The following is a 14,686-nucleotide window of genomic DNA, read 5'->3' as shown; positions in this document are numbered from 1 at the left end:
TCAACAGAGGGAAGCTATGCAGCCATAATAAACTTCCTCTAGGAGCTATAGACAATGCCTTGATATTCTGAATGCAGTTTTAGTTCAAATCACAACAAGGACAATGCAGGCTGGTTCTTTAAAAGTCACACTGAGAGGAATATCCCATTCCTACTTTTTTTTTTCAAACACAATTGTTGTTCCTTTGAGAATTAAGGGAGCTAGTAATTCAAAGCAAAAACAATGAACTCAGCGTCTGAGGTAAGGAATGATTTATGGAACAAAGAACACAGTCAGTATTCAGACAATTCACATTGCTAAAAGAACGTGCTTCATCACAAAGCTCAAAAACAATGTGGTTCTCTCAAACACAGTGTATGACCTCAAATAGCTGCTTTACTTCACTTAAGATTATCTAGGATCTAAAACTGACCATGACTCAAACTGAAAATGATGATCCATTAAGACAAATATTTATTTGCAAGCTAAATAAACAGTGCTTTTGTATCCGCCTCAGATACACATCAGTGTTACTGTACTGAATTTAAGAACACTAAAAGAGCGAAACACTAAAGGGTTTCAAAATAGCACATTTCCATTGAAACAATGCCTAGAAATCAAGATGCCTAAAGCTTTTGTCCTCACAGGCCATTCATTTCAACATACATATTTGAAAATCCATAAAATATTAATACTCAGACGGTCTCATTCGAGTTTATACACAGGGATTATAATTTACTTGAATGCTGAAAAGCTATAAATCCATGGATACTACTGATGATTAATTCAGATTGAAGCCCGTGGAGATTAAGGACCTGTTTGAAATGAACCCAGAGAAAGCAATGAGCTTTAGCCAGGACTTAATGTTTATTAGAAATGTACTATGAAAAGGTCAAGACATTGTCATCAATGTGGACAGAGGTGACATTGTCATATGTTTTTACTGTGGATGGTGGGTGAATGAATGTGTGATTCTCCAACACCATGAGTGTCTGCAAAGAGATAGCAGGCACTTATCTGACTATACATGTAGACCATACCATCAAATTACACTGTTTCTAATCTTCATATTCTAACCATAAATAGTCTGTCAGGTAAACAATATTGTGTACCATTATGAATCGATTGACTGATTCTTAAAACTGACCTTTTATGCCGACCAATTCTGAGTATGGCACCTTGTTTAACCCAAGAGCTGCAGAATGACTTCACTTGAAATTAAGATAAAATCATTCTTGCATTGCACCCTTATTTATCTACATTTGATCAGTTTTTAATTATTTCTACACCTGTGCTGAGACTGTTAAGACATCTCTAAGGAATCATTTACCCTGATAGCCACAAATACATCATGGAGACGCCTGCATTTACATCTGCAATAGAGCGTTTGCTGATCTGCAATAGGTCTATAAGATGTTTCCTATCAGATGTCAGATAGACGTTTAGAAAATATCTTTAAGATGTTTAGGATTTAGAGCGCATGCAAAAATGACATCTTAAAAGATGTTTGTACACAGCAGATGCTTTCCAGATGAAGAGATCTTAAACAGACATCTTGCAGATGTACAAGTCCTACCTGTAATTAATTAAAAGATAAACAATGCTCTGGATCATTCTGTGATTCTTATCAGAAAACAGGATATGAAATCTAAACAAGATAACCCTTCTATTTATTCCCCAGAATACCCTTTATTACCATTATAACGCTGCTTCCTAGAAATATAACCGGGTTTATCTGTTATTATCCATCTGATACAATCAAAGCAGCTCGGTTGTATAAATTAAATAACATAACCAATGCATTGCTGAATTCATCAATGAAAAAGAAGCAATGTTGATATTTGGACATGAAAATTGTTGTATATCAGCGTATCTCCAATGAACTTACCGGCATCATATTGAAAAGAACCTCCAGATATTTGATATTCCTTATACTGAAAAATATAAAGACTTTTCCCTGGTCTCCCAATAAGTATTTCTTATAGTGGTTTCATATGCAGTTGAATTGTGCACTGTCCTCTTCATTTACGCAGCCTATCATTATTTAAGATTAGTCTCCTCTGATGCTGTCCGTCAGCTTTGTAGCGCTGGTTTATTATTGAAACCTGTTGCAGAATGAACCCGAGATGAACCCGGTAAATAGGCTACAGTCAAGTAAGTTTCTTATCCGAATCGCTCAGACGTAGGGAACCGCAGACCTCGGACAGCCCCGAACCATTTGTGTACGCAGCGATTGACCTCCGCCATACAATAAGCGATATAGAGATAACGGTCGTCCGCGAACGTCTTGTATCATCTACTGCCCGCTAAGCTGATTGCAGGTCCACATTATATCCGCGCGAGCGAGGTTTTTCGCTGGATCAACAGACGCAACCCAACCCAATTATGACGCTGCGCGTGATTCCGAATATCTCCCCGGCGCGTGCTTGACAAACTCCGCCTCGCGCCGCCCGCGCGCTTCCCGCCCACTTCACCATCATTATCTCTGAGGAGCTGTTCAGCGTTCAAGAAACGGTTTGGAGATTGTATATGGATTTGCTTTATTTAACGTGCCCCACACACTTTAGAAGCTTTTGAGGTAAATATTGAGGATTATGAAGGACCTGGAAGTAATATTGAACGCGCGCGATAAATGGAAAACCATGCTGTCGGTACAATACTCGTTTAAATTTCTTTCAGTTTCACTACAATTATACACAAACTATAACTGACAAAAAACTTATAAAATGCAATCGAAATACGTTAAGAAATACCCATAATATATTAGAAATGACAAAGTTTTTCTAGTCAAGTGAACGCTCTGGCTATGGAGGTAAAATGTAAAGTAATCACTTTACTGCAGTGGCATAATTTAATTATTTGTTTCAGGCATCATATGAATCAAAAAGTAAAATAACTTTTTTTATTTTTGCAGAAGACAAAGTAGAAAATAGATTTTTTCATTCATTATTATTATTTATATATATATTTTACTTATATATGTTAATCAGCAGTTGTACATCAGTGGCTAGTCTTTAATGTCAAAACTGGAGAGAACTCAAGTATGATGTAAATACCTCTGACAGATCTGTTATCTTAACTATACGCGGAATGTCCTTTCAGCACTGCGGTTGAGATGATAGCCAGGTGGTGGTCTGCATGAAAGCATGGTCTGAGAATGCTGTTGAGTGGTGTTATATCGTGCTAACCATTGCCAAAAGACAAGAAGCACCTTGAGCAAAAGCTGCTATAATCGTTGTTGAACTCCCTGAAATCATGAGAGAAGAACTACAGGGAGGAGCTGCCATAGAAAAACTGTAATAAATATACCATAAATAGGGATTGATCCATTATTGTGGATTTCAAAGCATTTAGGGACTTGGACATGCTGAATCTGTTTCCTTTCAATACACTGGTTTTTTTTTTTTTTTTTTTTTGGTGCTAATTTTGTGTGAGTGTGTTCATTCTGTCCTCTACTGGACAAGAGCAGTTATGAAAGATGCCTAACCACTCCCCAAAGTAAGGTCCTGTGGTCTCTGACGGACATTGCTGATCTAGGATCAGGTTGGATCTTTCCTTTGTTACTTCAGCTTAAAATACAAAACTGAGCCAGAAACTGCAGTTCTAGTTTGACAATCGCCAGGGGGCATGGCATCAGACCTTATTTAGTGTGTGCTTCAGACAGGGCGGTGTATGTTGTGACGGATGGTCTGGTCTGGGGGTGAGGCAGGTGGAGGGATGTTTTTGACTACTGCCAGATTACACTTGTCCCTGAATGTCCCAAAAACACACAAACAACCTCTGAAGGAAGTAATTTTACAGGAGTAATATAATAATGTGTATATATTTGTTTATATTCAGTGCACATATTGCACTGCCAGTACATAGTTTTCACAGGATCAGAATGCATTTATACTTTAATTACAAAAGGAAATTAGATTGATTGCACTTGACTGTTTTTCCTCATCTTAAAAAGCAAAAAAAAAAAACCTTTTAATAATCAACTGCTTCAGTTTTTCAGACATGCAAATTGTATCTACATCTAAGGTCAGCTAGTAAATATGAAAATATGTATTTTAAGAAATTACTAAATAGATAAAAAAAAATATTAATATATAAATACATTTGATTTATATTTGATTAGAGTTGATAAGTCTGGCAGACAGTGATTGTCCTGCAACATCATCTTTAATACTCTTAAGGTAAGTTTTGATTTACTCTTTCTCTATATATATTATATTTGTATATATTTTTTTCAGCATCAGCTTAATTTATAAGATATATTACACTGTCAACCTAAATACTAAAATGATATTTTCTTAGGTGTGAATAGAACTCTTACTCTAAGAAATTACTAAATGTATCACAGTCCACTACATTTAAAGTGCATTTATGAGGTGAGTCTTCATTGGTTAGAGTTACTGTTTACATCTAATTAGTTTGTAAATGTTATTTTGTGGTTGTTTAGATCAAGACGCTGTAATGTGTTGTTTTTTCACTAGATGGCGCTATGAAGAAGCATTTAATACAGTGGAATGGGACAACACTTTTCGTGATGCAGTGAACCTGTGATCATGGTTGAATGCCATGTGCAGTAGCTCACTGCTTCTCCCAAACTGTAATGTGCCATTATCTTCCACACAAATTTGTATTTACTAAGTTTGAGACTGCTTGTGATTTCTCGAGTATGTGAAGCCCGTGGAATTTGCTACAATACTTTTGTGTTTTACATGTCATAATTTGAACAAACTCATAGAAATAAATAATTTATTCTATAACCAGAAATTTATTATTAGGGTAAAAAAAGTAGATTTATCCTTTCTAAAGGAAATGTGCCACCCCAATTTCCACATAGTGTCAACCACTGCCCATTGTGCTTGGTGTGTTTGAGGGAGGGAGTGTCTTTTTATAAATCCCTAAAACTCATTATAGTTTATGATGTGCACAAGAAAAATGTCCAATCAATGATGTGACTGAATGACTTGAATGCCTGACATCATATATGTTTCCTGATGCACGTTTTGTCTGTTGCCACATGGATAGGGCAGCAGAGGAGATGAACAGAGCAAGGGAAGCGAAAAATAATACTGTTGGAGCGTGCTTCTTGTGCTGTTTAATCTCCAGACAGTCCATAATTTCTCTAATTATCAAGCTGCTAAGCAAACAGAGGCAAGCAGGCAGGAATTGGCCGTCTCCTGCGGCTTGCACTTTGGGGGGTCATGTTTAATTTGAGGGAAGACCCAGTCCATATCTTGCACAAACACATCTAGGGCTAACACACCCCTACCAGCACGGCCCCTCCTTTTCGACCCCTACCCACACGCTCCAGCGTTATGGCAGATGGCGTAGTTCACCCTCCCTGTGAACCTCCATTCCACCCCCACCCTCAGCAGCTTTTGTGCCCCTGTACGTGCAGTGTTAGGGGGCTGCGACAACAACGGCCCTCCCCACTGCTTCCACCCGCCCTGGCCCTATTGTAAGCAGGGTTCAGGCTTCATGCATGGCACGGTGATCAGGTGCCCTAACAGGGTTGTCAGCACCCAAAAAATCGTTTTAATCCCAGTGGTTGTGCATCAGGACCACTGGAGTTCATAGTACTTTACTGATCCCCAACTATAGGGAGAATCAAAAGAACATTCTAAAGGCCTTTTTCAGTTTGTTGCAGTACTGAATGTTTTCAGTAATTACTGACTTGTTTGCATAATTGTTTATTATATTAAATTAAATTAATGCATTTAGCAGACGCTTTTATCCAAAGTGACTAAAATTGAATTCAGGCTAACAATTTTCTCCTAACGTGTTCCCTGGGATTCAAACCCCCAATCTTGCGCTTGCTAACGCAATGCTCTACCACTTGAGCTACAGGAACACTATGAAATGGTTGCACAAATTCATAAGTTACCAAAATCTACTTGCCAGTGCTTCTATTGAAGCTCCTTTGGTGAGTGGTTCTAGTATAGGTCATAAACCCCGCCTCCCCATGTTATTCAATGGGACGCGAGACCAACTAAACAATTAAATTACCCTTCAAATATCTTTTTTCCGAAGCTGTTTTTTGTCATTTACTGTAGTTTGTATCACGCTAATGTAAATTCAAGTGTTCGTTTTTAAAATAAGTTGTTTTTTAGATAGTTATTTAATGCTCTAAAAACGGTGGTGTGAGGTCGTGATTGACAGCTGTGATTGACAGCTCTCTGAGCCGAGTAGGCACTGAAGCGTCAACAGGCTTTTTTCATGATCTTCGGAGGACTGAGGAGATTGTATTTACCTTATTTTAATGAGATTGGAGTGGAACGGAGCAGACAGAGTTCACAGGAGCAGGACTCCACTTCCAAAACAGTGCAGATTACGGTATGTGCATTCTGCGAGGGAGAGTGAGGGCGGGGCACAGGGGCGGGGCCGTTGATTTCGCGGCTTTAAGGCTTTACTTCCTGCTTGCTACTGCGCATAGCTACTGCGCAGAACTGGTCCCTAGATCGCTATCTGCGCAGGCGCAAGTCCAATATGTCAGCGCCATATCGGGACACTGGCGGCTTCAGTTTAGACCAATGGAAGAGAGCGAAGGCGAGTCGTCCATCTTTTTTTACAGTCTATGGTACATACTGTGTGTGGGTAAGGCTGCACTACCTACATCAGGCAAAGATTCTGCTTGGTCAACAGTGTTGAGATGTAAAAACCCTGAGCAAGTTCAGAAATTGAAAAAATTATACTCGCATGAGGTTTTGACCAGTGTTATTGAGGCTTTGACCACTGTTGTTTCTATGCCAAGGTTTGTTCCTTTTTGTAGCTAAATACTTTATAAATACAGCAAATATGGGCAAAGATTCTGCTTGGTCATGAGTATTATGTAACTGCTAAGGGACTTCTGTTTCCCTGAGGTTATCTCCATGACAACAGGGTTCAAGTCTCTTGGGACTTTTGGCACGCGTGCCCCTTCTGTGGGGCAAGACCCCTGGGGCGTGGGGGTAGGGACACGTGTGGGTTAAAGGTCGCTGGACACCGTGGACACTGAAAGCGAATTGGGAGAGGGTTACAGTGACACGGGCTGAGGTCACCTAAAAAAAAAAAGCCTTGCATCCATAGCATTAGTTGCGGTCAAAAAAGTCCTTTATGATCATCAAAACCGTGATGACCCTTGGAGCGGATGGCACACGCCATCAGTTTAATCCAGCCTAAACAACTAGCCTAACTCACAATCCTGTTTCCCCCTCAGTTTAGCTAGTTTATTTCTTTAATAAATCTATGATCGTCCTCTTGCCAAGTAGGTGAGTCTTTGCTTATTTTGCATTCTACTACCCCTGGAGATTTTAGCAGAGATTTGCTACGGGTTACAATTGCCCCTCTCCAGAGCCATAACCACCTTCGACAGTGAGTAGGTCACATATGACTCCATACTATAGTGGTTCATGAATATGGGTTTTTCAATGATCAGTTCAACTTTTAAATTTGGCTACACCTTTGCCCCCTTTCCCTTCAGTTTTGGGCTACTTTACATGATTTGGTCCTCACAGTGTAGGAAACAGAGTAATGAGTCAAATAGAAGGTGGAAAGAAAAAAATCAATACCCTGCGTGTCCAGTGGTGTATACGGACGACAAATGCAGCAACAGAAGACGCCAAGATCAGTTGGCCAATGTAGAGAGAGATAGAGAGTAGAACAAAACAAAAATAAAAAATACAGGGAATGAGTTGGGCCCCCACTCTCTCCTTCCTCTTCTCCTTGTTTTTCCCTTTTTCTTTTCTTGTGAACTGTAACGTGTTCCTCAGTTTGCATTGTTATTGCCTGACAACCTGCTGACACTCATCAACCAACTCCCTGAAATTCTTCTTGCCTCCCCCCCAGTCATCCCTTCTTGGTTTCACATCCATATTTCTGTTCCACATCCTTACATGTCATATTGTATAGTAACAATTTATTACTTTCTACACAAGTTAAAAGAGTCTGGGAAGGAAAAGAAGAGAGAAAAGAAGGGCGTCGAGATGAGATTTTTGTGGCTGTGGTCATTCCAGCAGCTCTTGTCCCACCTGCCATCCGTCCATGATGGAGGGGGTGAAAGAGGAGTAGAGTGGGGCGCTGCATCTCTCTTTCCCTCGGCTAACTCACCCTGACAGGCGGGAACACAGACTGCAGAGAGGAGGAGGATGACGAGGAGGGGCTTCAGCCCCCACCCTCCAATCAGATGCTGTCTTCACTCTCAGCCAGTGGCAGCGGGGCAAAAACAGTAGCAGGGCTAAAGCTAGTGGTCCTCTCTTCTCCTCTCCTCTTCTGCCTTCTCGTTTCCTAACACTCTAGGCATGGAGTACTATTCCTCCATCTCCTGGGCGTCACACCTCTCTCCTCCACCCTGGCTAGACACTGCAGTGCATCCACGAGGTACTCTCTCCCTCTGTTTTTGATATTCTTTCTCTCTTCCTTTGGCTCTCTCTCACGTACATTCTATTTGGCTTGTTGCTATCGTAGACTGTTCAAAATAACTTTTTGGTCAATGCAGTGCTGTCGGTGGCCCTACTCTGTTAATGTTGGAAAGGACTATGTGATTAATTGAAAAAAAAATTAAAGACCTTCACTTCACTTTTAATGCACCTGATTATCCTAAATATTGCTCTCATGGGTTAAGTTCTGCCCTGCATATTTTATGCACTGCATTGCTTTCTGGGTTGTAAAGTAGTAAACAACCGTTTATGTATTGAGCCCACCATGAACAGCAGGTGCTGTGGTGCAAAATATTCCCTCTCTTCACACTTGATTGTAAACTTGATGGAATGCAATTGCACAACTTTTAATTTTCAATTTCAATGTGTATTTAAGTTTTTAACATTTGACTGCAGCACGCCTGTTATGCATTCAAAAAAACAAACAAACATGTATCTGCCTTTTGTGATAGCTGTAGAAACATTCATGGAAAAAGCAGAACAGCATTATGCAGATATTTATTCACAAACGCATTTTCTGCACTTATTTTTCAACAGAAAAAAATGGAAGAGCTTTTTAGGGATTTTACCATCTCAAATGCCAAAATAAAGTTTAGTTTTGATGTCCAGATCTTTGTTTATAGCAGCATGGCAGACTTATGCATGGCATCTCAAATGGAGAACACATTTACAGGCTGCACAGTGTGTCCACCAACTCTTCTGTCCCTTGTATTGATTGGTTAATGGCATTATTTGTGGAGTGTGTCTCTCTGGACATAAGCCCTTTTTGGCCCCCTCGCTGTATTTGTGTGTGTGTGATTGGTCAATAGAAGGCCATTGAGGCCTGACCAATGGTCATCTTTCAGCGTTATTTGCTTTCACACCAGAGGTCGGGAGGGGTCATAAAAAGTCAGGGGGTAATAAGTTTAACCCTGATAGGGCCAAGGTCACTTATAGCATGACTCCAAATGAAAAACATAATCAATACTCCCCTCACACCATCCTTTTTCTCATATTCTGAGCAGGACTCTTTCCTTATTCCTAAAAAGTGATGAGCCAGCATCTCATATCACCATGTGCAGAACCATAGGTGTTACAAATGTTAATTGAAATACCTTGTAAATGTTTTATTTTTGGTATCATGCCACTTGTTTTAAGTTAAATGTTGTGCGGCTTGTTTAATTTTAAAGCCATTCAAAGATGTTCGTGTCGTCTTAGGTGCAGCGAGCCAATTGTTGGAGCCAGCGCAGGGCAACACCCACCCGACAGATTTGTGAACCTTCTGGAAATTATTCACTCTGCGCTTCTGCACCTGCACATCTCGTTCTTAAACTGATAATACTTTCACAAAATCCAATATCACTGTTAAAATATTTTATCTGAAAAAGACACGGCGATACAAAGTATTTAAAAGCACTGCAGTTTGCTATGGATTTTTACTTTACATCACAAGTCCTGAGAGAAAAACAGCAGGTATTTGTGCACTATACCTTGCGATAAAGACCAGCTAAATGTTTAAACATGAACCAAGTATAAAAAAATGGTAGTGTGGGAAGGCCACCGGCTGGGCCACCGCATACGATAAGAGCGTCCATCTTCACTGAGTCAGCCATTTTACTACAGTACTAATCATCTGGTCATCCAGCCTACACATGCTAACAGTAACACTGGGAATGTTTTTTTGTGTTTGTTTTTACAAAATGTACAAAGATTTTTACTAAATTTTGCTAAGTTTTGATAAAATTCTCAATCTTCAATAATCTACGAATACACTGTTCGCTATGTATGAAAACCCGAAAGGCATGTGCATGCAAAGTGATCGTAAATGCAACTGTAGATCTCATTGAAAAATCATGGTTTCGTGCAATTTTTTTTTTTTTTTATGTAAATATTATGACAACATTACACCGGTAAATGCACCCTTCCCACAAATTAGTTCTACCAATTTTTGCCTGAATTCTGCGTATCGAGAAATCAATTGTGATTCGCTAACAAAATTCAGAAAAACTTGTTCTTTTTTTATTACTTTTTTTCTTTTTTAAGGATTTACGCACCAAATGAGACAATATACGAGATGAGAGAGCACAGTGTAAATGACCGTGTTGAACTGATATTTTATGTATTGCCATAAATACTGTCAGAATTATTTGTACTCGCCAAATTGACCATTTCAGATTCCTTTATGGCTAGAAAGTTTTCCTAATTTGTTTATTTACATACTGTTAAGCAGAGGCACACGTATCCTTTGATCTTGTTGCGTTGAAGCCACAAGGTTGACAAAATTTACAACACTAGACTTTACATAAAGGACAAAAACTAACCAAACACAGACTAACAACTTTCAGACAGTATTAGTAAGCAGATGCACAAGAATCCTTTGATCATCTTATAGCGTTAAAAGCATGCTGATGAATGTACATCAAATAACATTCAACAAATAAAAAAATACAAAATAAATAAATATGGATTCAAAATAAAACCTAAGAGTTCTTCTATGTAAAATATTGATATAAGCACACGCGTTATGTTAGCGTACATCATGCTATAAAAAACTCCTTATTTTTTATCGAGGGAAACTTTCGAAGAACTGTATTATAATATGGGCTATGTATGTGGGATATACTCATGTAAACATAACCCTACGATACAGTGTCACCCCTTTAACCAGGCTAAATACACTCAGTACCCTTTAACACGCACATACTACATTCCTCCTGTCCTGCCGGACAGAACAAGGGGAAGAGGGAAAAGGGACGTGCTTTTTTCCCATTTTTCCGTCTGTATCTCTATCTCAATAAATACTCCTTATAATCACAGCTCTCTCAAGAAAACAAAGCAATAGTTAAAACAGGAAGAAGTGACTTGCAGGGTGGAACGCCTATCAGGCAGGCTGTAGAAAGATCCATGAAGGGGGGCCATGTGCTGCTCTACAGTCAGAGAGATAGGGTGGGATTTCACAGGCTAGCAGCACATGCTCTCACCACTCTGAGAGCTGAAAGACGTATAGTGCACGTGTGTGGATGCGTGTGTGTTTGCAGTAGAAAGCCTGGGTGTCTTGGGACTGTCACTTTTGAGGAGCGTAAGGTAAGATGCCTTTACGATAATATACTGAATTTATCCAGCTGTTGCACATTTATGTTTGAACAGGGCTTGAATGATCTCGAATTTCGAAAGTGTTTTGCAAAAAGTATTTAATGCATGTTGTGTACAGCATTACTTCAGTGTAAATTGTACGTTTTGCAGATTTGTTAATTTGATTAATTAATTACATTTTTTTGCAAAGAAAAAAAAAGTGCTTTGTCACCATGGGCCCCTGGCCCATATGTCACCGCCAGTAATTTAGTTGATTGCAGTAATGCATTCATTGATTGATCACTGAAGCCACTACTGTACAAGCACATCTGCTCATTTCACAACGAGACGAAGGCTAACTGATATGACATAATGCTACAACTACTAATAATGTTTGTTAATATTATTTTACTAAATATTTTATTTTAAAACATTAAAGTATAAAATATAATAATAATTCATTGATTCCATCTTCCGTACTTGTGTATCAAATGTGATCTGTATTTTGTGCTATAGGGTCAAATTTGATATATATATATAGTTTAATTACAATCATTATTATTATTATTATTATTATTATTGGAAAATACACAATTATAGTAGGACTGTGGTTTAAATGAATTAAATACATTAAAATTCACATTTAATTTTATAACTTCTATGTTTTAGGCTGCAATACATGTTATTGCCACACAATTTGGCTGGTGGAAATTGTCGCAGATTTGGTTTTAAAAACATACCTGAGACATGGTGTGTAAATGTTTAAACATGCATTAATTTTTGCAAAATACAGCATAGGTTACGTTGTAAATGTTGGAACAGTTAGTTGATTATAGTATGATTACATTTTGGCAGGGGGTCGATCACAAAAGGCTTCTTTTGTCTGTAAGCTATCACTAATTTAAGATGACTATTACTCTAATTACGAAAACGTCCAAGACGTCAAGGGTAACAGAGTAGCAAAACTTCATAGAAAACAATATAACAGTCCTCATTAATGAGACGAGTGCAACACCATGGATCCTTCTGTCAAGTACTGGTCATATTATCTTTTTTTTTTTTTTTTTACCAGACAATATGATAACAGAAGGGGGTCCCAGGCCACATCCACTGCCAAAGAAGCTGTTCTACTTTTTCCATTGTTTTCTTCCTTCTCGCCCTCTGCCCCTGGTGGGAAAGTATTTAGGACTTTAGGTCTGTGACAAATAAAAATGTCATCCCTGCTCAAGTCTGCCGTGATTGTTTGTGGGCAAACTGGTGCTCGGAGGTCTTGAGATGTTGCCTTACAGTGAGAGGAGAAGCAGGGAATGGCTCCATCCTCTTCACACACCACCTTTGGTCCAGCCCAAATTCTGGAACACCGCTGGCCTTAACTATATACCACACAGGGGGTGCCTTCGAACCCAGAGCTCAAACAAATTCACATAGAAACACCATTGTACAGTAAAAAGCCTTTTGAATACGACCACCAACTGACACATCTCAGTTTGAGGGGGGAGGAAAGTGTCTGGAGAAAAGTGACTCAGAAACAAGTAACAATGAAAACGAAATGTGTATGAGGAGGAAATGTGTAGATTTGGAATAGTGGAAAACAGAACAAAAACAAATTACTATTTGATTGTATTATTTTAACTAAAACAACTGCGCATTTGGAAAATGGCAATATCCGTAAAGCATGCGCCACTAGAGGGTTATTGGGAGGGGCACATTTTTTTGTTTTGAAATTACCAATTTTAAAATCTGACATAATATAGGCAAATGGATTAGGCTAAAATTGTTAATGTTTTCTGGTGTTTTTTTAGTATTTAAAAAAAGAGCCATGTTCACACCTGTGTGAAATCTTTCTTTTGGAAAATATTTACGGAGCACAAAGCACGGAGCAAAACACATTTGTAACTCGCCATCGGGTGTTCAGTTAAACATAAAAAAAAATAAAAATCATCTCTCTTTTTGCAAGCATATTTATAAAGCCAAGGGGAAATGTTGTTCCACCCTTCAACCTTTTTACTTCTGAAATGGGCTGTTTCTGACATTGACCTAGTTTTGACTATCAAACATTTCTTGATTAAGTGAGCTTTGCAAATATTTTAAAATATGTATTTAATATTTCTCTATTTCCTTATAGTTTTTTTTTTTTTTTTGGTAATAAACAAGTATTTGTGCTGTGAAACTTAAATTAGTGAACAGCACAAATCAAGCAATGAATGTCCATCAAGGGTTTTCAACAGTCAGATTTGTATTGTAGTTTTTTTTTGAAAAACTACAATAAAATGCTTTACTGATCTTTAATTTACAACCCTAATTTGTATTCATTTTGGAGTGTGTTTAATTAAATAATCAAACTGTAAACTGCTGAAGTGCTCGTGTTCACTACATCTCTTTGGTGGATATCAGGTGTTTAGTAGTAAACCACTTTTCAGCAATAGTTGTATGGTCAGTATACAACTCCCCCCCAAAAAAGCTAAGCCCCTCATGCTTTGTAAAAGGTCTGCTAGTTTTGGAAAGAACTGGCCTTTGATCTGGCCTACAAGACTTAGTCTAGCAAACACATAACGGCTACTCTCTCTCTCTCTCTCCCTCCCTCCCTGTTTCCCTTTCCCTCACTCCTTTCTTCCGTCTTTCTCAATTTGTTGCAGTGTTCAGGGGTGTCAAAGGACCCGAGCTGTGACTCTAAAGAAGAGCCGGCGAGTGGGACATACACTTCGGACGCTCTGACAATGCCAGCTCAGGTTCCTGTGAGTTTGCCATGGCGACCAGTGGGCCCTGACAGCAGCGGGGATCACGGTCTTGCAGAGGAAGGGTGTGTGTGTAGTTGAGGGGGTTTGGGGTTATTGGGGGACACACGCCAGATGCCGTGGGGAGACGCCCTTCAGCTCACCAGCTGGGAGAGGCTAAACTGCCCCTCACGCGATTGTTTTTTACTTTAACGGATTATAGTTATATGTAGTTTGTTTATGGCACACTTCGGCTATCATACAGTCACAAACACACACAAAAAAGATCCGATAAAACAGACCTTAATTGGTTTTACATTGGACATTATGTTGCAACAAAGTACTAGGTACAGAAATAAAAACATTTTCTTAAAGTAACCATCATATCAAAACTGACAATTTGTTTTATTGGAACATTGGAGTGTTTATTAGAAATTAAATTAATTCATTATAAATACTTCCCATTGCACTCTTTAATACAGATTAATAAACATGGGTTTCACAGCAATGCCATAGAATAACTATTTTGTT

At 38.8% G+C, this 14,686-nt stretch overlaps 1 protein-coding gene across 3 annotated transcripts in view; it reads right to left on the bottom strand.

The window, feature by feature from the left end:
- LOC132131949 (apoptosis-stimulating of p53 protein 2-like) overlaps positions 1-2,385 on the bottom strand; it is a 30,009-nt gene extending 27,624 nt beyond the window's left edge. Inside the window, exon 1 of one of the 3 annotated variants that reach the window (XM_059544140.1) lies at positions 1,868-2,385. In XM_059544140.1, coding sequence (XP_059400123.1) covers positions 1,868-1,876 — 9 coding nt within the window. In that variant the 5' untranslated portion in view covers positions 1,877-2,385. The remainder of the gene's footprint in view (positions 1-1,867) is intronic. The other 2 variants (XM_059544141.1, XM_059544139.1) reach the window with 2 other exon arrangements.
- Positions 2,386-14,686: the final 12,301 nt, after the last annotated feature.

The sequence above is a fragment of the Carassius carassius genome, chromosome 48 (assembly GCF_963082965.1).
Source record: "Carassius carassius chromosome 48, fCarCar2.1, whole genome shotgun sequence".
Lineage (NCBI taxonomy): Eukaryota > Metazoa > Chordata > Actinopteri > Cypriniformes > Cyprinidae > Carassius > Carassius carassius.
The sequence above is the reverse complement of the archived record's forward strand: the minus strand, read 5'-3'. Positions and strand labels throughout refer to the sequence as shown.